At 55.0% G+C, this 20996-nt stretch overlaps 7 protein-coding genes across 7 annotated transcripts in view; 5 read left to right on the forward strand and 2 right to left on the reverse strand.

Annotated features, from left to right (window-relative positions):
• The window catches only part of GUITHDRAFT_110080 (hypothetical protein), a gene marked incomplete at both ends in the record, with an annotated part of 3385 nt that extends 1265 nt beyond the window's left edge, over window positions 1–2120 (forward strand). Inside the window, one exon of the mRNA XM_005830895.1 lies at window positions 551–2120. Within this exon, the coding sequence (XP_005830952.1) occupies window positions 551–2120 (1570 nt within the window). The remainder of the gene's footprint in view (window positions 1–550) is intronic.
• Window positions 2121–3394: 1274 nt separating this feature from the next.
• Window positions 3395–10598, forward strand: GUITHDRAFT_110081 (hypothetical protein; the record flags this gene model as incomplete). The annotated part of the gene is made up of 6 exons (XM_005830896.1): window positions 3395–4308; window positions 4357–4573; window positions 4621–5444; window positions 5493–5772; window positions 5833–8601; window positions 8712–10598. The coding sequence occupies 6 exons, from the start codon at window positions 3395–3397 to the stop codon at window positions 10596–10598; spliced, it is 6891 nt and encodes a 2296-aa protein (XP_005830953.1).
• A 311-nt stretch (window positions 10599–10909) lies between these two features.
• GUITHDRAFT_110082 (hypothetical protein) lies at window positions 10910–11218 on the reverse strand (the record flags this gene model as incomplete). The annotated part of the gene is made up of 1 exon (XM_005830897.1): window positions 10910–11218. One exon carries the CDS (start codon window positions 11216–11218, stop codon window positions 10910–10912), a length of 309 nt encoding a protein of 102 aa, XP_005830954.1.
• Window positions 11219–11938: 720 nt separating this feature from the next.
• Window positions 11939–14714, forward strand: GUITHDRAFT_110083 (hypothetical protein; the record flags this gene model as incomplete). The annotated part of the gene is made up of 11 exons (XM_005830898.1): window positions 11939–12613; window positions 12660–12812; window positions 12954–13113; window positions 13161–13416; window positions 13461–13507; window positions 13557–13652; window positions 13706–13835; window positions 13940–13991; window positions 14036–14086; window positions 14252–14271; window positions 14327–14714. The coding sequence occupies 11 exons, from the start codon at window positions 11939–11941 to the stop codon at window positions 14712–14714; spliced, it is 2028 nt and encodes a 675-aa protein (XP_005830955.1).
• A 343-nt stretch (window positions 14715–15057) lies between these two features.
• GUITHDRAFT_110084 (hypothetical protein) lies at window positions 15058–15815 on the forward strand (the record flags this gene model as incomplete). The annotated part of the gene is made up of 2 exons (XM_005830899.1): window positions 15058–15616; window positions 15673–15815. The coding sequence occupies 2 exons, from the start codon at window positions 15058–15060 to the stop codon at window positions 15813–15815; spliced, it is 702 nt and encodes a 233-aa protein (XP_005830956.1).
• A 59-nt stretch (window positions 15816–15874) lies between these two features.
• Window positions 15875–17049, reverse strand: GUITHDRAFT_159758 (hypothetical protein; the record flags this gene model as incomplete). Its single annotated transcript, XM_005830900.1, has 6 exons — window positions 15875–16034; window positions 16080–16127; window positions 16212–16266; window positions 16328–16412; window positions 16466–16516; window positions 16563–17049. 6 exons carry the CDS (start codon window positions 17047–17049, stop codon window positions 15999–16001), a joined length of 762 nt encoding a protein of 253 aa, XP_005830957.1. The 3' UTR covers window positions 15875–15998.
• A 541-nt stretch (window positions 17050–17590) lies between these two features.
• Window positions 17591–20996, forward strand: part of GUITHDRAFT_163700 (hypothetical protein) — a gene marked incomplete at its 3' end in the record, with an annotated part of 4403 nt that continues 997 nt past the window's right edge. The window contains exons 1-20 of the mRNA XM_005830901.1: window positions 17591–17649; window positions 17716–17882; window positions 17933–18008; window positions 18065–18128; window positions 18185–18243; window positions 18295–18345; window positions 18394–18461; window positions 18689–18725; window positions 18829–18875; window positions 18924–18956; window positions 19012–19081; window positions 19205–19269; window positions 19317–19395; window positions 19739–19826; window positions 19875–19924; window positions 20112–20160; window positions 20233–20296; window positions 20490–20552; window positions 20614–20655; window positions 20805–20870. Coding sequence (XP_005830958.1) covers window positions 17638–17649; window positions 17716–17882; window positions 17933–18008; window positions 18065–18128; window positions 18185–18243; window positions 18295–18345; window positions 18394–18461; window positions 18689–18725; window positions 18829–18875; window positions 18924–18956; window positions 19012–19081; window positions 19205–19269; window positions 19317–19395; window positions 19739–19826; window positions 19875–19924; window positions 20112–20160; window positions 20233–20296; window positions 20490–20552; window positions 20614–20655; window positions 20805–20870 — 1250 coding nt within the window. The 5' untranslated portion in view covers window positions 17591–17637. The remainder of the gene's footprint in view (window positions 17650–17715; window positions 17883–17932; window positions 18009–18064; window positions 18129–18184; window positions 18244–18294; window positions 18346–18393; window positions 18462–18688; window positions 18726–18828; window positions 18876–18923; window positions 18957–19011; window positions 19082–19204; window positions 19270–19316; window positions 19396–19738; window positions 19827–19874; window positions 19925–20111; window positions 20161–20232; window positions 20297–20489; window positions 20553–20613; window positions 20656–20804; window positions 20871–20996) is intronic.

Raw genomic sequence — 20996 nt, forward strand, 5'->3', positions numbered from 1 at the left:
CCTCCTCCTCCTCCTCCTCCTCCTCCCTCCTCCTCCTCCTCCTCCTCCCTCCTCCTCCTCCTCCTCCTCCTCCTTCCCCTGATCTCTTGCTATCCCCCCCCTCTCCACCTGATCTCCTCCTACTCCCCTTTCACCCACCCCTCCCTCCCTCACTTCCTCGCTCCATCCTCCTATCACTCTCCTGCTCCCTTCTTCCCTTTCTTTCTGTATTCTTGCTCTTCCTTGGCCCTAGCCCCAGCCTCTATTCTTATCCATTGAGAGATGCCCCCTTGCTCATAATTTTCTCGTGGATATCCTTCGAAGAGTCAAACATACATGAAATCAGAAAGCTTGCCGTCATGTAACTCCTTCTTCTATGGATTCTGGCTTGTAGCTGCCACATCAGTCGTAATCTCATCGCTCTTCATGCTCGGAAGAGCATCCTGCGGCATGGCGGGCCTGGATGAAGTTGACCTCACTCCACTTCTATTGTCAAACAGCACAATGCTCACTGGTAGCCCGTTGACGGAGGACATCATTAGGCTGATAAAGCCTGAGGACGTGGATAAAGTCTCGTTGGACCCGAATCGCAGCAGCAGCGCGCTGCTTGCTTCTGCACTCTTCTGGACTCGGAAGCGAGAAAGAAGATCAAGGAGCAGCTGTACAGAGCCTTTGCTGAAGTGCAGAGGATCAAACGACCGATGAGGAACAAAGATCTCTCCTTCAACAACTCTCTCAAGTCTCTCTTGAGGCTCAAGGGTCTTGCTAGCAAAGCGTTCCAATCTTGCGGTGATTCAGGATGGATTCCAATGGTATCCCAGCAAGCCTCGTTTGAAAGCGGTCTCAGGCTTGATGGGATCAAGCAAGAGCATAACATCTCTGAAAAATTCAAAATTCAGATGTGTTATGACAAGGGGCGGATGAGTGGGAAGATCCTTGTAGAGAAGAGGTTCGATTGTAACGAGGCCATGGAATTCTCTGGTGACCCTCAATATGTGAAGATGGTAAGGAATCAATCAGGACCTGACGAGTTTTCATTCAACCTCCAAGGACCCGAGCTACATAGTTTGGTGTACAACATGAGGTACTTGGGGCAGTGCAGATATGAGTTACCTTTTAAAGTTACCACACCGGGCAAGTATTTCGTCAACTTGGTCTGGTGGAGAGAGAATTATAACGGAGCTACGGAGCTCTCGAACGGCTGGCTTCCTGCTCACTTTGACCTGCCGCTGGGATTGGACGTTTTCATCCATTTGGGTGAGCCAGGAGACGATATGAAAGAAACGAGGGAAGCTTTGCAGAGGAATCGGAATGCCTCCGATCTGCCCCTTTGTGACATGCGAGACAAAAATTATACCTACATGGACGGCCGATGGCTGTATATGTATGATGACGTCGAAAATATCTTCTACTCTCCAGCACCGCAGCAGGTGAGACTGATTAGTGGAGGTGCGAGTATGTATACATGGGTCAATCTGGAGAAGTATTACTGGTACCCGTCTCGCTGCAAGCTCCGCCATTTCGAGGGCAAGCAAGCACTGAATTGCATAGCATCGAAGACTATTAGAATGCAAGGGGATTCTCACCTCAGAACCATCGCCAATGCCCTAAGTGACTTGGCTTGCGGTGTGCGGTCAGGAGGCTTCGATAGCGGCTGCGCCTCAGCTTGCAAACAGGCTGATTTGAGTCGAAATTGCTATCGAAAGGATGGGTTGGGTCATGCTCCAGACTTCTTTGCGGACCAAGGTGCCGCGCTAAATGTGATCAACCTCGGCCAGCATTTTTGCGATGGAGAGCGCAAGATGAAATTTGCACAATACAAACAGAGCATTGACGCTGGTGTGGACAAGATGTCGAAACTTTCACCAGATGCTCGGAGGACGATGATTTGGCACGAAACCAATGCAGTCATGTTCAGAAAAGATTCTTGGATCGTGGGGTACGGCGATCAAAGGACGAATATCCGCATCGCGATGTACAACAGGTACGCAACAGCGAAAATGAAAGAACTTGGGATCACCGTCCTGCCGACTTTTTCTGCAAGCCTTGCGCTTGCACAGAATCCTGATGAAGCTCATTATCCATTGAAGTATCTGCAGCATAGCTCTGTGCAGTACCTGCTCAACTTTTTTTGCCAATAAATTGAATCGTGTGAAAGACACTAGCTCCCAGGCACTTTAACCTGTTGACCGTCGGACACTTAGGAGGCCCTCCAACTTATCACCGTACCAGCCGCGCAAGGTACACTAGTGCCCCCGGCACAGGCCGCGGCTGCACTGGGCCCGGTCACCGACCGTCAGCGGCCGGGCCGGCCCTGCCCATTCGTACCGTAGTAACGATGGCATTCATGATGACTCAAGCAGCCCACCGTCGGCCGGCCACGGTACGGCGACCAACCGTTGAACTGCTGTCAATGATTGATGCCGTAGCTTCAGAATGAGATGATTCCGGAACGCACCCGCGATGATGGCAGCGAAGGACAGGGAGGCCTCAGCCTGTCGGAAAGTCACCGTCAAGCCACCGGCGGCGGGGCCCGCTGCCGCGCCGCGCGGCCGCTGCCGGCGCGCCCGGCCCGCACTGCGCGGCAATCATGAAATGACATTAACTGTCATAACGGTATTCCAATTCAACAATAACGGTCGTAACCGTTGATCTCCGGCCTCCAGGTGTTCCTCGAAAAAGAAAAAGCAACCAAGATGGAGGATGAATCAATACGTAGGGGTACATTTATGTGGTATAATAGGGGTGAGGGTGATGCTTGGCTTTGTCTTTTTTTTCTTCTCGAATGATTTGGCGCCATGCAGGCGACGGGGTGCATGGCACGGAGGAGAGGAGTGGAGAGGGAGGTGTGGAGAGGAGAGAGCAGAAGGTAGTTCCCCAAGAGGGAAGGAACATGAGCAGAAAGAAAATGACAGATACGAATCTTACTTGACGTTACAAAGATCGCTGAATGGTCTCTGGCAAGTTTTCGAATCCCATGTAGGCGGTGAGGATCGTCAGTTGAGCAAGGAGCAGGAAGATGCAGATGAGAAACATGAAAGCGCGTCCTAGCTTCGTTCTCTTGGTGCTTGTGCTGTGCAATCCGGGACAGCGTTTGGCGACGGCTTCAGCACACGTACCTGCAACAGCCTTGGGGCAGCGCTCTGCATTGCACATTAGCAGGGATGGTCATTCAAAAGTATTGAGGGTCAGAGGCGGTTCTCCTGCATTATTCTCACCAATTCGGACATGCAAAGCAAACCAGATATGCAACCATGTATACGAAACTCTTGTCGCTCCCTTGGATTTTGTCAAGGAATACTGCAAGACGTCAAGATCTTGTCAGGAAGTGATGAACATGCTTTCTCGAGTTCCACAAATTGTCGATTCAGCCTGCTCCTCGAATGCTCTATGTTCGAGCATACATTCGACATTCATGTCTCTGTGGAAGAGTGACTCTATCCTTGCTATACATGCCGGTTTTGTTTCGATGGCCATTGCCCTCGATCTGGTAGCATCGCTGTTTTCGTCAGCAAAACTGCGCCCAGTCGATACACGTCGCACTCCTGGATGCGTTCCTCATAGCCGTGTGGTTACTGTTGGGTCCCGTGTTCGTGTAAAGGGACTTGCCAGTGCACGGCAATACAACGGACTTGTGGGGGTTGTGAGGTCCAAGTATGGGAAGAGATTTGCTGTGGAGGTTTGGGGTTTCCCAGAAGATTTAATGCTCAAGTCCAAAAACTTAGAGGTGATCGGATGCAGTTTGCTATCGATAGAATCGAAGAAATCGCAGCAAACAGAACAAGGCAAAGCCGACCTTGAAGAGAACATCACTGCTTTAGCTTCAAACCAAACGGTTGAAAAAGGTTATGATGACGAAACCATATCTGTAGACAACCAACCTCATCAAGCTTACCAGAAGAAAGTTAAAGAAGGGCCTTTACAACCTGCTGAAAGCGAACAGCTACCGAAGGCATCAAAGAGGAAGACATTCGAGAACTACCTCGAAAAATTTACAGGTTTCAAACAAAAAACCTCGACTAGATTGGCAGATAGCGTTGCTCCAGCAGCTCATCATCAGGGCTGGCTCTACAGCCGTGAGCCCGCTCTCCTCGCCCTCTGGCATAAGCGTTGGTGCGTCGTCCGCCAGGGCCAGCTCGACCTCTACGAGGACGACAGCATGCAGAAGCTGGTCATGACGGTACCGCTGTCGCAGTGCCGGATCGAGAAGACGCGGGTGATGGACGGGCGGCTACAGCAGGGGTGCGACTTCGAGTACGGGATCCGGGTGGTACTAGGGAAGGGGATCCTGATGGAGCTTGGGGCACAGGAGCGGCTTCTGGCGGCGGGGTCAGAGGAGGAGCGGGAGGGGTGGGGGGCGGCGTTGATGTCTTGCAGACAGGGAGTTTTAGTGCACAGCACATCTGAGAGGGCCTCTGATAAAATGCAGTCTATGAAGGATGCGCAAGGTAGCGATGGTCAGGGGATGAGTTCACAAGTTGCGAGATTTGGTGTCCAGCTGGGAAAGAGTGTCGAAACATTGTTTTCTTCGGATCCATCCACGTGGTTCGGAGGCGTGAAGGATATGATGCAAGAAGTGCAATCCAAGGCATCGGTAATGCGCTCTTGACTTAATCTGCACCACTCTAACACTGGTTACAGATTGTTTTCGAGCGGTTGAAGAACAGCAGCGATTGGATAAGTGATGATGACGAGGATGACGGCAATGGTCTAGTCCGTGACAGCGTGAACGCTCAAAGTCCCTCAGTTGCTCAATCTGTTGCGAGTCAGTCTGTGACGGAATCTTATTTCACTAATGACCGAATGGGTCATCAAACATTACAGGACTCTCTTTTTCATGAGGAGGCGCTCAATGAGTCCGCCGCCGCTCCAAGTGGCAATTTCAAAGGGCATGAAGATCATCTCCGCACAACTGCAGCAAGTGAAAGTGTTTTGAAAGAGATTGAAGCAATTCAAAATGAATTAGCCGAAACTGCACAGAAGAAGGAGGATGCAGTCAAAAACGAGGATTATCAATTAGCTTCAGTGTTGAAGTCAAAAATTGATGGGCTCAAATCTAAAATTCACCAACTTCAACAGGGTCTAGCACCGGTGATATCAATAGGAAAAGACCAAATCGCAGCCCTTGGCCCCAATGACGTTTCTCAACCGATGCAGAAGCAACACCTGAAACCAGTCGAACCATACGTCAAAGGTGGATGGCTCTACAGCCGTGAGCCCGCTCTCCTCGCCCTCTGGCATAAGCGTTGGTGCGTCGTCCGCCAAGGCCAGCTCGACCTCTACGAGGACGACAGCATGCAGAAGCTGGTCATGACGGTACCGCTGTCGCAGTGCCGGATCGAGAAGACGCGGGTGATGGACGGGCGGCTACAGCAGGGGTGCGACTTCGAGTACGGGATCCGGGTGGTACTAGGGAAGGGGATCCTGATGGAGCTTGGGGCACAGGAGCGGCTTCTGGCGGCGGGGTCAGAGGAGGAGCGGGAGGGGTGGGGGGCGGCGTTGATGTCTTGCAGGCAGGGGGCTCTAGAAGTCGGGGGGCGGCCGGAGGCCTCGGGACAGGGGACGGCGGGGAGGAACGAGACCGGGGAAGGGCTAGGGGGGCGTCTGGCGAAGTGGGGGGTAGTCATTGGAAAGCACTTTGAATCGCTCCTTACGGCAGATCCTCAGGACACGATCAAGAAGGTCAAGGAGGAGGCGGGGAAGCACGTGGGAGGGGTACTAGGGAAGCTGGACGACTTGATCAGCGACGAAGATGAAGCAAACGAATTTCCTCATACCGATGCAACAATATCGGTAATTAACATTTCTTGTTGCACGTGATTTGATTGTACTGTTTGTTTACAGCGATTACAGGATCATAGAGAACATTCCTTGGAGGCTCCTCCTTCTCAGCCATCCATTACGATTGACCCAAGCATACACCTCAGATATCCACCAGTGCGCCAGGGCTGGCTCTACAGCCGTGAGCCCGCTCTCCTCGCCCTCTGGCATAAGCGTTGGTGCGTCGTCCGCCAGGGCCAGCTCGACCTCTACGAGGACGACAGCATGCAGAAGCTGGTCATGACGGTACCGCTGTCGCAGTGCCGGATCGAGAAGACGCGGGTGATGGACGGGCGGCGAAGCACGTGTCCTAGATGCATGCTCACCTCGATGCACGCTGTCTTCACACAGGAAGGAAATATGGCTGATGGAGCTTGGGGCACAGGAGCGGCTTCTGGCGGCGGGGTCAGAGGAGGAGCGGGAGGGGTGGGGGGCGGCGTTGATGTCTTGCAGGCAGGGGGCTCTAGAAGTCGGGGGCGACCGGAGGCCTCGGGACAGAGGGCGGCGGGGAGGAACGAGACCGGGGAAGGGCTAGGCGGCCGTCCGGCGAAGTGGGGGGTAGCGATCGGGAAGGGGGTAGAGTCAGTGCTCTCAGCAGATCCTCAGGACACGATCAAGAAGGTCAAGGAGGAGGCGGGGAAGCACGTGGGAGGGGTACTGGGGAAGCTGGACGACTTGATCAGCGACGAAGAATCAGAGCAAGCAAGACCTGTAGGGTATGACGGGAGTGCAGGAGATGGTGAAATCAGCATCGCTGCAGGCGCCATGTTGCCTCCTCCTCCTCCTCCTTTACCTCCGCTCGATGCAGACCAGATGAAGGGGGTAGGCAGTGCATCTACGCCGATCCCTGTTGCCAAGCTCCCGAACTACGGTCCGACGTACCTGTCCCCAACAACAAGCGCGACAGAGAAGGCTCAGAGCACCACGACGGAAGAGCAGGCATTGAAGAAAGTGCCGTTTCGCAGTGTGCATGTCTTACCACGGGAGAGTGTGGTAGAGGAGCAGATCGTGAAGTATCCACGGATGCCCATGTATGGAGCCGAGTATCTTTCGCCGTCGAATCCGCAGTCGTCGACGATGCCATCGCAGCCGATGACGCCGACGCTCTCGGCGTATGTACCCCCTATGATTTCTTCTTTACGACCAGTCGTGGAACCTGTGATGCACGAAGAAAAACTGTCTCAGACCTCCCTTGACATCAAGAGTGCTACAGAGTCCTTCACGCTTGACTGGGACAAGTGCATGACCGATGCGATTGGATCGTGGGGAGTTTTTGCCGGACACGAAGAGACCATTATTGATCAGGAATTTCAGTACTCAACGAGACAAGAGTACGCAACAAATGAAGCTCAAGCACCAAAGGAAAACAAGCCGCTTCCTCCACCAGTGCGCCAGGGCTGGCTCTACAGCCGTGAGCCCGCTCTCCTCGCCCTCTGGCACAAGCGTTGGTGCGTCGTCCGCCAAGGCCAGCTCGACCTCTACGAGGACGACAGCATGCAGAAGCTGGTCATGACGGTACCGCTGTCGCAGTGCCGGATCGAGAAGACGCGGGTGATGGACGGGCGGCTACAGCAGGGGTGCGACTTCGAGTACGGGATCCGGGTGGTACTAGGGAAGGGGATCCTGATGGAGCTTGGGGCACAGGAGCGGCTTCTGGCGGCGGGGTCAGAGGAGGAGCGGGAGGGGTGGGGGGCGGCGTTGATGTCTTGCAGGCAGGGGGCTCTAGAAGTCGGGGGGCGACCGGAGGCCTCGGGACAGAGGGCGGCGGGGAGGAACGAGACCGGGGAAGGGCTAGGGGGGCGTCTGGCGAAGTGGGGGGTAGCGATCGGGAAGGGGGTAGAGTCAGTGCTCTCAGCAGATCCTCAGGACACGATCAAGAAGGTCAAGGAGGAGGCGGGGAAGCACGTGGGAGGGGTACTGGGGAAGCTGGACGACTTGATCAGCGACGAAGAATCAGAGCAAGCAAGACCTGTAGGGTATGACGGGAGTGCAGGAGATGGTGAAATCAGCATCGCTGCAGGCGCCATGTTGCCTCCTCCTCCTCCTCCTCCTCCTTTTCCTCCGCTCGATGCAGACCAGATGAAGGGAGTAGGCAGTGCATCTACGCCGATCCCTGTTGCCAAGCTCCCGAACTACGGTCCGACGTACCTGTCCCCAACAACAAGCGCGACAGAGAAGGCTCAGAGCACCACGACGGAAGAGCAGGCATTGAAGAAAGTGCCGTTTCGCAGTGTGCATGTCTTACCACGGGAGAGTGTGGTAGAGGAGCAGATCGTGAAGTATCCACGGATGCCCATGTATGGAGCCGAGTATCTTTCGCCGTCGAATCCGCAGTCGTCGACGATGCCATCGCAGCCGATGACGCCGACGCTCTCGGCGTATGTACCCCCTATGGTGGAATCTCTAACACAGCAACAGACTAAGGTCAAGGAACCTTACACGTTTCCTCTGACGTTGAACAGAACGCTGGTGTACACCAATCAGATCCTTGAATACGGAAAGGCCCTGTGGAAATATGAAATCGAAATGAATGCTGGAAAAACTCAAGACAATATGATTCCAGCTCCTTCCCCCCCTCCACCAGTACGCCAGGGCTGGCTCTACAGCCGTGAGCCCGCTCTCCTCGCCCTCTGGCACAAGCGTTGGTGCGTCGTCCGCCAGGGCCAGCTCGACCTCTACGAGGACGACAGCATGCAGAAGCTGGTCATGACGGTACCGCTGTCGCAGTGCCGGATCGAGAAGACGCGGGTGATGGACGGGCGGCTACAGCAGGGGTGCGACTTCGAGTACGGGATCCGGGTGGTACTAGGGAAGGGGATCCTGATGGAGCTTGGGGCACAGGAGCGGCTTCTGGCGGCGGGGTCAGAGGAGGAGCGGGAGGGGTGGGGGGCGGCGTTGATGTCTTGCAGCAGGGGGCTCTAGAAGTCGGGGGGCGACCGGAGGCCTCGGGACAGAGGGCGGCGGGGAGGAACGAGACCGGGGAAGGGCTAAGGGGGCGTCTGGCGAAGTGGGGGGTAGCGATCGGGAAGGGGGTAGAGTCAGTGCTCTCAGCAGATCCTCAGGACACGATCAAGAAGGTCAAGGAGGAGGCGGGGAAGCACGTGGGAGGGGTACTGGGGAAGCTGGACGACTTGATCAGCGACGAAGATGAAGTTGCTGCTTATGACTCTGCTACGCTCGGATCTGCAGGAGAAATGATTCTTGGAGTGGGTGATTTGATGTTGCCTCCTGCAAGTGTGTCAGGTGGATCTTTTGTTTTCAAACCATCAGTGTTGGATGCTGTCAGGGAAACGGGAACGCCGGCTCAGACATCATTGACGTTAACAACTCCAGATACCCGACACGATGAAGGATATCTGCAACCAAAGAAGTCGCACGTGCCTGAATGGAAGGAGCCTCAACCTGCCACGAGTACAGCAGATCCGAACATGCAATTGCACCTGACAATCGCGAGCAATGCACAGACCAATCCACCAGTACGCCAGGGCTGGCTCTACAGCCGTGAGCCCGCTCTCCTCGCCCTCTGGCATAAGCGTTGGTGCGTCGTCCGCCAGGGCCAGCTCGACCTCTACGAGGACGACAGCATGCAGAAGCTGGTCATGACGGTACCGCTGTCGCAGTGCCGGATCGAGAAGACGCGGGTGATGGACGGGCGGCTACAGCAGGGGTGCGACTTCGAGTACGGGATCCGGGTGGTACTAGGGAAGGGGATCCTGATGGAGCTTGGGGCACAGGAGCGGCTTCTGGCGGCGGGGTCAGAGGAGGAGCGGGAGGGGTGGGGGGCGGCGTTGATGTCTTGCAGGCAGGGGGCTCTAGAAGTCGGGGGGCGGCCGGAGGCCTCGGGACAGGGGACGGCGGGGAGGAACGAGACCGGGGAAGGGCTAGGGGGGCGTCTGGCGAAGTGGGGGGTAGCGATCGGGAAGGGGGTAGAGTCAGTGCTCTCAGCGGATGTTGCACAAGGAGAAGCTAGTGAAGACTTAGGATCGAGAGATAAGTTGGGTGATATTGCCCCGACAGGATCGAAGCTTCAGACGTTCTTCAGTCCCCATGATGTTGTGTTGGAAGTCGGGGAGATGGAGCTCGGGTGGACGTCACCAGCTACAGCTCTCGCGAGACCCCCGACTTCTTCAGTGCCATCGCAACCTACAGACAAAGTTTCAGATCCAGCCCCTAAGGAAATCAAACAAGCCATTACCCCTGGTTTTCATGATGCTGCTCCTGTTTTGCCAAACCAGGTCACAATCACCGCTCCCCCTTCACCTCCACCAGTGCGCCAGGGCTGGCTCTACAGCCGTGAGCCCGCTCTCCTCGCCCTCTGGCATAAGCGTTGGTGCGTCGTCCGCCAAGGCCAGCTCGACCTCTACGAGGACGACAGCATGCAGAAGCTGGTCATGACGGTACCGCTGTCGCAGTGCCGGATCGAGAAGACGCGGGTGATGGACGGGCGGCTACAGCAGGGGTGCGACTTCGAGTACGGGATCCGGGTGGTACTAGGGAAGGGGATCCTGATGGAGCTTGGGGCACAGGAGCGGCTTCTGGCGGCGGGGTCAGAGGAGGAGCGGGAGGGGTGGGGGGCGGCGTTGATGTCTTGCAGGCAGGGGGTGCTGTTTGGTTCATCCTCTCATGCTGGAGGTCGAAACACTGACTCCTCAAATCAGCTGCAGAATGCCCGTGCAGAACAGGGAGGAGAGCCAGTGTTGGATATTGGTAGGAGAATCGCTGCTGTTGGTGTCGGGTTGGGGAAGAGCGTTGAGAAGCTGATATCTTCTGATTACACCCCGATCGTCTCAGGAATTTGATCCACCTGTTTCCTTGCTGTTCCTTTGACGGTTCACCACAGGCATGAGGGAAGTGACAGCAAGAGCCTCGTCCGAGATCCGTCAAGCCTTTGCGGAGGGTGTGTCTGCGGAGCTCCAAAGCACGGCAGGAGGCCTCCAGGCTCCCATCGAGTCATTCGAAGCATCTTATAAGGCTTCAGCTCACAGCAGCAACTCGCTGCTGCCTCCGCCTCCGCCTCCTCAGCCTCAAGATCCTCCAGCAACAGCTTCGCAGCAGCCAGTTGCTCCTCCTCCTCCTCCTCCTCCAGTGCAGTCTCAGGTGCAGTCACAGCCTACTTGCACAGAGGCAGCACAGGTTGCTGTGCCACTGTATCAGCCTCCTCCTCCACCACCACCCGTCGGTCAACTTCCTTCAGTGGACCTGCCGCCTCCGCCTCCGCCTGCCTTGGTTGTCCCAGGTCAATGTCCTCGTCTTCTGAAATCAGATTTTTACACGTCATCAGGCCTGCAAAGTGCGAATGTGTCGCCCGTGTTGTCTCCGCCTCCAGCTCCTCCAGGTGCGTCGTGATGTTCCTGTAGTTCAAGGCAGCAGGATTGAACGCTCCGACCTGTTTCAGGGCAGAGTCAAGGACGAGAGGCATCGGAAGGGAACACACCCAAGGTATGTGTCTACTCCCATCCTCAAGGGTGTCGAGGTGTAACTGTGTTCCGATAGGATGACCCGCCACCTCCCTACATCCCAGACAAGATCAGCTTCCCTCCTCCTCCTCCTCCTCCTCCTCTGCAGTCAATCCCACCACCCTCTTCTCATTCCTTGTAAACTTCAAAGATTTAGTGAGGTTCAGCTGAAGTTCAGTTCAACTTTCACTTGCCATGTTGGTTCACCTTGCCCCGCGGCTTGTTCCAAGGACAGTCACACTATCACAGAGTAGACTCATCCACTCTGTACGGTCATCATGCGGCACAGCCCGGCCCTCCCGGCGCCGCCGGACTCGGGACGGGTTCAACGGGGCTGGTTCCCGAGTCCGAAGTTCGCTGAGTGACGGCCGGGCCGGCGGCACTCAGCCGCCCGGGGCCGGAACTTTTCCGGAAAAAGATGGTCTACCATCTTCACCGGTCACGACCAACAAATTTTCTGGGGATGTCCTTGGGGAACGAGATGGGGAGATGTAGAGGGGAGCGAGGAGAGCAGCGAGGCAGAAGAAGTTGATGAAGTTGATGATGAGAACAGCTGTCATGATGATGAGCTGATGAGATCAACTCGATCTGCGAGCAGAGTGAGCTCGTGCGAGCTAGCGGTTCTTGGGTGAAGGACGAGTTGTTCAGTTGGCATGGTGTGGCTGTAAGCTCAAACCTGCGCTATGATGTCGGACATGCTGCGTAGGATACGGATGCTCTTGAAGGAGCATTGGAACACGTTCTCGTACTCGCTGTCGGGGCTGATCCTACTCGTCCTAAGTCAGTCTCACCTCGACGGCGAGCATCCCAAGGTATCCACAGCAGCAGGCATTGCTCTCGGCATGGCAACGATGTGGGTGACGACTCCCATCCCCGTGGGCGTCACAGCGATGCTTCCTCTGGTGCTGTACCCGATCCTTGGCATCCTGGACGGCAAGAGCGTCGCCAAGTGCTACTTCAGCGACACCCACTTCGTCTTTGTTGGCTCATTTTTCCTCGCCATCGCCGTCGAGCGAGTGAACCTTCATCGAAGAATCGCTTTGAATCTCCTCCTCCTCCTCGGGGTGAAGCCCAGAAACCTCCTGTTTGGCTTCAGCTTCGCCACCTTCCTCCTCTCCACTTGTCTCTCTAACACGGCCACCGCGATAATGGTGATCCCCCTTGCAATGGCGGTTGTCGACCAGCTGGAGAGGCCGAGGGAGGAGCAGTCGTGCGACCAGGAGGTCCGTGGGGCCTCCAGCGAGCAGAAGGAGCAGCTCAGCCCTCGTGCCCCAAGTTTGATCCCCGGCGAGTCAGGTTCGGAAGAGCTCGTGTACGAGGTGAGGGAGTCGTTGGGGGATCGGAGTGACTCCTACCTGGTGAGAGCTGGCGTCTGCTGCTGACCGTCTCTGATAACCCCAGCAGGGCCCCAGTTCGCTGCCTGTCAGCAGTGACGAGTTACCGCACTCGAGCGACCAGCTGCTGGGCAGTGCCGCCAGTGAGAGTGACCACTTCAGGCTGCTGCATGGGCGGGGGGACCAGTCAGCCCACAGAGACGAGGAGGATGAAATCAAGCAGGTGAGGAGGAGATGCTTGCTTGTCATGCACACCTGGTGCAAGTTGAGCGTCTTCGTCTCCTCTCTCCTGCGTCGAGGGCCCCCAAAGGTACTTCCTCCCCTGCTGACCCTTGCGAGTCGGCGGGTGACAGTGAAGTTTCAGGGCCCTCTGGCTGTCAGGCTCCGGCGAACTCTGGCGCTGGGAGTGGCGTACAGCGCCAACATTGGAGGAGTAGCGACTCTGATCGGGACTCCTCCTAACCTGGTCTATGCCGGGCAGTTCCCCATCTTGTTCCCGCGAGGCCCCCCGGTCTCCTTCTCAAGTATGTTGGACGGGTCCTGACAGCTGCTGCTGACCCTGAGCTCTCAGACTGGTTCTACTTCTCCGCCCCCTACAGCCTGCTCATGTTCCTCATCTGCTTCGCCATCCTGAGCTTGAGCCTCAGCAAGGAGCCTCGCCCTGAAGGGGAAAGCGCGCAAGAGAAGGAGGCGATGAGCCTGGAGACGGAGGTGCTGACTAAGGAGAAGAACTCCCTGGGGAAGATCAGAAGGGAGGAGATCATCGTGATATCACACGGTGTCGTCCTCGTCGTGCTGTGGTTCACCAGGACTCCTGGGATCCTCAGGTCAACGTCGTGGCCCTCGCCATGGCTGACTGACTTGTCCGCAGCGTCGGATGGTCCCAGCTCTTTTCCAACCCGACCTACATCACGGACGGTATACATACGTCCAGCGGTACCTCCTGCTCACCTCTGGGGTCACTCAGGGACGGCTGCGATGCTCATTTCCCTCTCCCTGTTCCTCTTCCCCAAGGACGTCGAGAGGAGAAGGCAGTCCGAGGAGGAGGAGGATTCGATTCAAGGTCCCCCACGAGCCTCCATGCTTGCTTCTTGACAGCTTTTTTTCATGCATCAGATAGCCAAGACCCTCTCTATCCCCCCAACTGCCCCTCCTCTCCCACTTCCACTCCCTTCCCCTCCGCCCCTCCTTCCTCCTCTCCTCCTCGTCGAATCCTAGATGCTGAGGCGATCAAAGAAATCCCATGGTAAGAGGAGACAGAGGGCATTCGATGCCGGGGGAGGAGGGAAAAGGGGTGCGAGCGAGGGAGGGAGCGGGGGAAGGGAAGGGGTGGTTGACTTGGAGCGTCAGGAGTGTCGTGATTTTGCTCGGGGGAGGATTCGCCTTGGCGGAGGGGTCAAAGGTCCTCACGCTCGCCTCCTATGAGATCAGCTGACGGTGTTACAGGCCTCCGGCCTTTCATCCTGGATGGCGAAGTCACTGATGTCGCTGAGTGAGGTAAACCCTCCTCCTCCCTCCTCTTCAATCTCTTTGCTGCCTGTCATCATCTCCGTTGGCAACATCCTTCACCTTCTCCAGCATCGCCCTCAACAACTCCAACGCCTTCCCCCGCCCCCCTTCTTGCTCGTCTCACCTCCCCCATGCCTGACCTGCTGCCTGCAGCTGGAGCCTCAAGTCGTCCTGTAAGGCTGCGGCGAGGAGGAGGCGAGAAAGAGTGAGCTGACGAGCCTGCTGCAGGCTCATGACGATCCTCCTCGCCTCCCTCATGACCGAGTGCAACTCCAACGTGGCTGCCACGGCGATGCTCCTGCCCATCGTTGCCGAGCTCTCGGTGGGACTCAAGGTCTCCCCGATGGCCCACATGATGTGCGCCACCTTCGCCTGCTCCTTCGCCTTCATGCTCCCCATCTCCACGCCCCCCAACGCCATCGCCTTCGCTACCAATGCTGTCTCAGCCCGGGACATGCTCAAGGTTGGCTTCTTCCTCAACTCCATCGCCTGCGTCGCCCTCACCGTGTACACCATGTGGTTCTTCAAGCCCGTCTACGGTCACGATCCCTTCCAGCTCCCCTGGTGGGCTGTTGATGTCGAGGATGACGATAGACGAGCGGCGATGAGCCTGTGAGGCTGAAGGCAGATGCCAGCGGCTCTTTGCAGTCACACGGCGAAATAAATTGAACTTGGGAACTTCGGAAGTGACAGTGACTGTCGATCGACTCTCACTGAGTCCGATCAGTTTTCACTTTTCAACTTCCTGTAGGCGTGTCTCTTAGCTACTTTGTTGGCACAGGTCCTCACCCTCAGGATATCATGCCATCATAAGTTATCATCGGAGGGTCACTAACCGTTGAACTGTCGTCCGGCCGGGCCCCGGTCAGCCTGTGGCCGGGACACGGGCATCAAGGCTCTGAGGCGGGCTTGTGTAAATGAGGGGGATGAGGTTTGTCCTGAGAAAATCGTGGCAGGCGATGGCGACGGCGCGGGGAGCGATGAAGATGGGATACTACTTCGACGTGGTGTCGCCCTACTCGGCCTTCTCATGGAAGGTACTCGAGCGGTACCGAGGAAGGTGGCCCTTAGAGACAGCACTGAAGCCTGTCTTCCTTGGTGGGATCATGAAGGGAGCCTCCAATACGCCCCCGGCCCTGGTATCCAAGGCCAAGGGCGTGTGGATGAAGCAGGACATCCGGAGGTGCGGAGAAACGTTCGGCTACCCCATCCTTGACATGCCCAAGAACTTCTTCTCCGAGGTTGCACGGGCGACGGTGGACTGTCAGAGGTTGATAGTAGCCGCTCAGCTTCTGGGGAGGAAGGAGGACGAGGTGCGTGGTTTGATCTCGGTGCTGACAGATGCCATCCATGTCGACAAGGCGCTGAGGACGGAGGAGAACAATCTGAAAGTCGACGGTGCACTCATTGAAGCATGCGCGAAGAAGGTCTTGCCTGGAGAAGTGGTACAAGATGTCATCGCAGCGTCCAAGTCGCAGGAAGCGAAAGACCAGCTGAAGGCGAACACCGAAGAAGCAGGTGAGGAGAGCTCTGTTGAGATGCCGCTGACGTCTGCTCCTCTCCTCGTCGTGTAGTCTCCAAGGGAGTCTTCGGGAGCCCTTCTTTCGTCTTCTACAACCCCGACCCAAAGAAGGAAATCTTGATCTTCGGAAGTGACCGCTTCGACCAGATCGCGCACGTCATTGGCGCCGAGTGGAAAGGACCCAATCCTGCATGATGCGGATGTTGAGATGCGGACGTTGTGCGAAAGATGGACACTCGTGTGCACCAACTACTCTCTTGAAGGTCTGATTAGCAGACTTCCTTGTGTATTTGTCATACCATGACGAATTCATGTTCGTCCAAAGACTGAAACATGCTTGAACGGCAATACGTGTATGTGTGACTTTGTCCACCGGCATCATAGGGATAGAACAGTCCCCGGTTTCATCTGCCACTGTGAACAGCATCAAAACTACACCCTTCAGTCGCAACAGTTCACCTTTGGATCGAGAGACCAGATGAACTCTTGCAGCCGCTGGCAATATTCCTGCAGCTCTCTCAGTCGCTGTGGTAGTTGATATGGGCGGACAGGAGGATTGGTAGCAGAAGGGTGGGAGGCGTGTTGACTCACCGTGAAATATGAGATTTCAATGTCATTGTGTGCTGCCCCTTTGACCCAGAACGGCCTGCTCCATCCAGGTGAGCAATGCAGGCAACCTCTCTCCACCGTCACGCTCTCATTCTTGCCTGTGCGGCCTCCTGCTCATCTTGAAAAGCTCCTTGGCATGTTGAAAATCAACCACGTCGTCCCTAGTGCCATGGATCATGAAGACTGGGGAAACCGATTCAGCGGATGAAGACAGGGGCAAACGGCAAGATCTCTACCTGGGCACTTGATCTTGGGCATCTTTTGAAGGTTGCAGAACGCATCGAAAGCTGGATACGGATCAGACTTTCGGTTCGGAGCAGGGAAAAGCAGCACCAGTATACTTGACGTCGTACGCCACCCTGATGCAGGAAGTGAAGGCACTTTGCAGTATCAGGCCGCCTACTTCCACACGAGATGCGAGCTCGCAAGATGGGCCCGACCCAATGGAGCGGCCGTACAGAACAACCTGAGACGGTAGCAGGTTCTTCTCTGTCATGAGGTACGCGAATACTGCAGCTATGTCGGCGTAGCAGTCAAGTTCACTCGGCGTTCCCGATGCATGCCCGTATCCCGTGTAGTCATACCCCACGACGTTGACGTGGAGGACCTCGCTCAACGTCTTGAGGTGATGGAAGATCAAACCAAGGTCTTCAGCGTTCGCGTGCGAGAAGATGATGGTTAGTTTCGAGCCTGGCCATGGCACGTATACAAGAGGGATTCGCTGTCCTCTTTGTGTCTTGATCCACGTGATCTCTTTCCATTCTGCATCGTAGGAAGGAGGTGGAGGGAGGAACGCCAACCTGGCGACTATCCCTCCCATCGGGTGGAAAATTCCCTCTCGACCACGTCAGGGTTTAACTCAGACCAGCGGGTATGATCGCATCAGGTAGTCGGTTCGTCGAGGACTGTCTTTACTATCTCCTCCTCCTCCCGCCATAGAGCTCCCCCGCAGCTTCCCCAGGTCCCTCGCCATTGCTCCGTGCCCTTCAACCTTCCCGCCATGGACCGAAATACCCCAAAAATCGGACCGAAATCAAAGGCTTTAGAAATCATGCCCCCCTCCCCTCATCCCCACTCATAAAATGTTTTAGTTAATTACTTGAGTAATATTGCCGAAAATTTGTGGCCACCATTGCCCGAGTTGAACGTGATGGAGAAAACGAAAATGGAACGAAGAGGAAGGGAGGGAGAGGGAGAGAGGAGAGAGAGGAGAGAGAGGAGAGAGGGAGAGGGAGAGGGAGAGGGAGATGGGGGGAGAAGGGATGGATTGATGGAAGGATTCGAGGAAGGTGATGCAGGGAAGAGAAGGCTACATGGTTGGAGAAGCCTGGGAACTGATTCCTTATTTTCACAGAAACCAGCAGTTATGGATGATTCTACCGGAGTGAATGGATTGAAGTTATAGACCATGCAAACTGTTGTAAGTGTACGCTTGCTAACGATTTCAGTGTTGTTCTGATTAAGGTCACCTGACCTGGAATCACAGATCACATTGTATTGGTTGCAACTCTGTCTTCTGCTGTTCTGCCTCAACTCCTTACAGCCATCTTCAGCATTCATTCGTCTGCCATCACTGAAAAGTTGGCGGAATGAATTTGCAACGACGAAACAGGCAGAGAGGCAGGTTGCCATAGTCTCAGTCGCCTTGCGAAGGTTGTTGTTGGTCTTGTTGTCAGTCTGTGTGATGTCAAGTACTTGGACAGTCCAATATTGCTATCACCAGTCATCTCAGACACACCTTCTTCTTTTCACCGCCATGGAAGGAGCGGCGGTGTGCGGGTGAGCTGCTAGATACATGCGAGCAGTGCAAGGACTGAGTCTTCCTGTTCTACCAGTTAAGCATGACATGGTCTCTGGATAGAGATGGGATCCCCGAACTGCTCTACAGGGCAAAGAACGGTGAATGAAGTTATTCATGGTCTTTCCCTGCCTCTTCTGACCTCTCCAACCTCCAGAGACCAAAATCTCCGATGAAATCTTCGCAATGACAGGTGAAAGGCACGGGATTGTCAAAGTATGTGATGCAGATGATGTCCGTGAAGAGATTCTTAAGGTAACTTTCCAGGACCTTGGCCTTTACAATGGGACTCGTCTTGTAATCAAGAACAACGGAAATGTGACATGCTGAAATTGTTGACAACGTGATGTTTATTGAATTTTCAAGGGTCCTGTGCTGAGCTATGGAAAGTCACTGTTTATCATCCCAGAGAGTTGGCGTGACAGGACGGAAGGGTGAGATAGTTTGTTATGCTGTCATGATCGTTGTTGGTGTCACAATACAACTCTACTAGAGAAGTGAATCTGCACTCACCAGCTGTTCCTGTTCATGAGCTGTTTCTACATGTGAGAGACTTGAACTTACAGGGTTGTCTGTGTGTCTGTGCGTGCGTGTCTGTGCTTGTAAAGACAAGTTTGGCAATGTTCACTTTGTGTCGCGACATCTTAACTGCTACGTTCAGATGCTCGCGAGATTATCTGATCAATTGGATGGAGAAGGTATACACACCTGTTTATACCTTCTCTCCTCGCCTCCTCATTCGCCCCCTTCATCCACTTGCCCCCAATGCCCAAGACTTGTGCGTGACGTAACTTGCAATAGAAAATCTCTTCCTGTCGTTCAGTGCGGATCTCCGGCCTTCCTGCCAAGTATCTTCTTGTTTGCAGTGAGCGCGGCTAAACTTGCCTGCTTGACAGCCTTGACATCGACGATTTTGCTGAGAGACTGAGGTGAGAAGGGGGCCGGCAGCGGTAAAGAGTAGGCTGATAGCTATCGTTCCTTCAGTAAGGAGTTTGACATTGGAGATCGAGAGCGTTCCTTGCATGCTGTTCGAAACAATGCTGGGGTATTCACGGTGAGGAGTTTTTCTCCATTTCCTTCCCTCTTGTTTTCTGTTTTTCTTCTCTTTTCGTTTCTTGCTCTTCTTGCTTCTTCCTTCCTCCTCGTTTTCATATTCTGCTTTCTTGACGGAACGCAGGGGATCCTGCTGGTAGAGACGAAGGATGCATCTTGTGCCGATCGGCTTTGCGCGTCTCTGGACAAGTAAGGTTCTGTTCGCCGGTGTTGAAAGTAATTCTGTGTTGCCATAGGACGTTTGTTCAAGGGCGGATCGTCAACGCCCACAAGCACTATCACTTGTCGAGGAGGAAGACATCGAGAGAGGTCGCTGTGAGTCGAGGGGATGACGAGACGGTCAATGACGTGGCGGTCAGAGCGACATGACGGCGTCTGAAAGATTCGGTTCCCTCTTGCAGAAGATCGATGCGGCCCCGGATGATGAAAACATCAGCAACAAACTTGTTAGTCAACCTGCGGCTGCTGCTGCTGCTGCTGATGATGATGATGATGATGATGATGGTGATGACGATGATTGTGATTGTGATGACGATGGAGATGATGGAAATGATGATCATCGTCCTCGTCCTCGTCCTCGTCCTCGTCCTCGTCCTCGTCCTCGTCAACATATCATGGCAATGCCGACAACGACGATGTTGATGATGCGATTGTGTAGATCGAACTGGAAGAAGGGTTCAGCATGTTGCGACCGGATGTCTCACGTCGAGGGTTTTTGCTTGACCAATTTCAGTCAAACGCACAAGGTCAACTGCAAAACCATCAGCAATCTCTCAGCTCACCCCTTCTGCCAGTCGATCAAATCCTCGACGCTGCTGACGTCTCTGCCAAGACTGTTTGCAAGGTCCCTTCTCCTTCTCCTTCTCCTTCTCCTTCTCCTTCTCCTTCTCCTTCTCCTTCTCCTCCTCCTCCTCCCCTTCCTTCTCCCTCTTCCCTACCTCTTCTCCTCCGTTGCAGGAGCCTCAGAGGCCTAGTCCTTGTCCTTGTCCCTTGCTGTCGCTGCTTTCTTGGGATTGAGGTCTGCTGTGCAGATCATCAGTGACTTCGGGAAGAGGAAGAACATAGGCAAGGCCATGGCAGGTGAGGGAGGAGGGAGAGAGGGGAGAGGTTCAGGAGCAGGAGGGGAAAAAACAGGCAACTGACGGTCTGCAGTGTTCATTTGGATTGAGAGAAGTAAGTTGGATCCGAACCTCTTCCACTTCAACGCCATCATCAGGTCACTTTCTCTTCCTTTGCTGTTGCTTCGTCCTCGTCCTCGTCCTCGTCCTCGTCCTCATCCTCCGATTTGTCGTCGTCCTCCTCTCTCGTCTCTTCTCTTTCTCTTTCTCTATCTCCGCGGGATTGCGCTTGTCTTGTTCTGCTTGCATGTCGGCTTTTCGTTTCTTACTTGTTATTCGTCTGCTCTCCAGCGCATGTGAAAAGTCAGGGTACTGGTACACTGCGCTCCTCCTCCTCGCCGAAGTCCGCACCAGGTGATTTAGTTGCTGCTGCTGTCTATGTCCTCCCTCGCTACTTCCTGACAGGAAAGTGTAGGAGAATTCGACCAGATACCATCACATACAGCACGCTGATCAGGTGAAGGAGGAGGAGGAAGCAGAGATAGGAGGAAGGGAAGAGAGCAGAAGGAGGGAGGGAGGGAGGGAGGGAGGGAGGAGGGAGGGAGGAGGAAGGGAGGAGGAAGGGAGGAGGGAGGAGGAAGGGATGTTTGATTGAAGGATGTGCAGCGCATGCGGGAAGGGGAAGCGAAGTGATCTGGCACTGCAGCTCTTTGAGGAAATGAAGAAGAACAGGTACTTGTAAGAAGAGGCGGAAACAAGAGGGGAAGGAGGAGACGTGAAGATATCTTGCAGTTGTGGTTTTCCTGTTTGCGAGTCAGGAAACGTAGTAAATGGGGCAGATGAATGCAAGGGCAAGCA

This window comes from Guillardia theta (genome assembly GCF_000315625.1).
Source record: "Guillardia theta CCMP2712 unplaced genomic scaffold GUITHscaffold_43, whole genome shotgun sequence".
Classification (NCBI taxonomy): domain Eukaryota; class Cryptophyceae; order Pyrenomonadales; family Geminigeraceae; genus Guillardia; species Guillardia theta.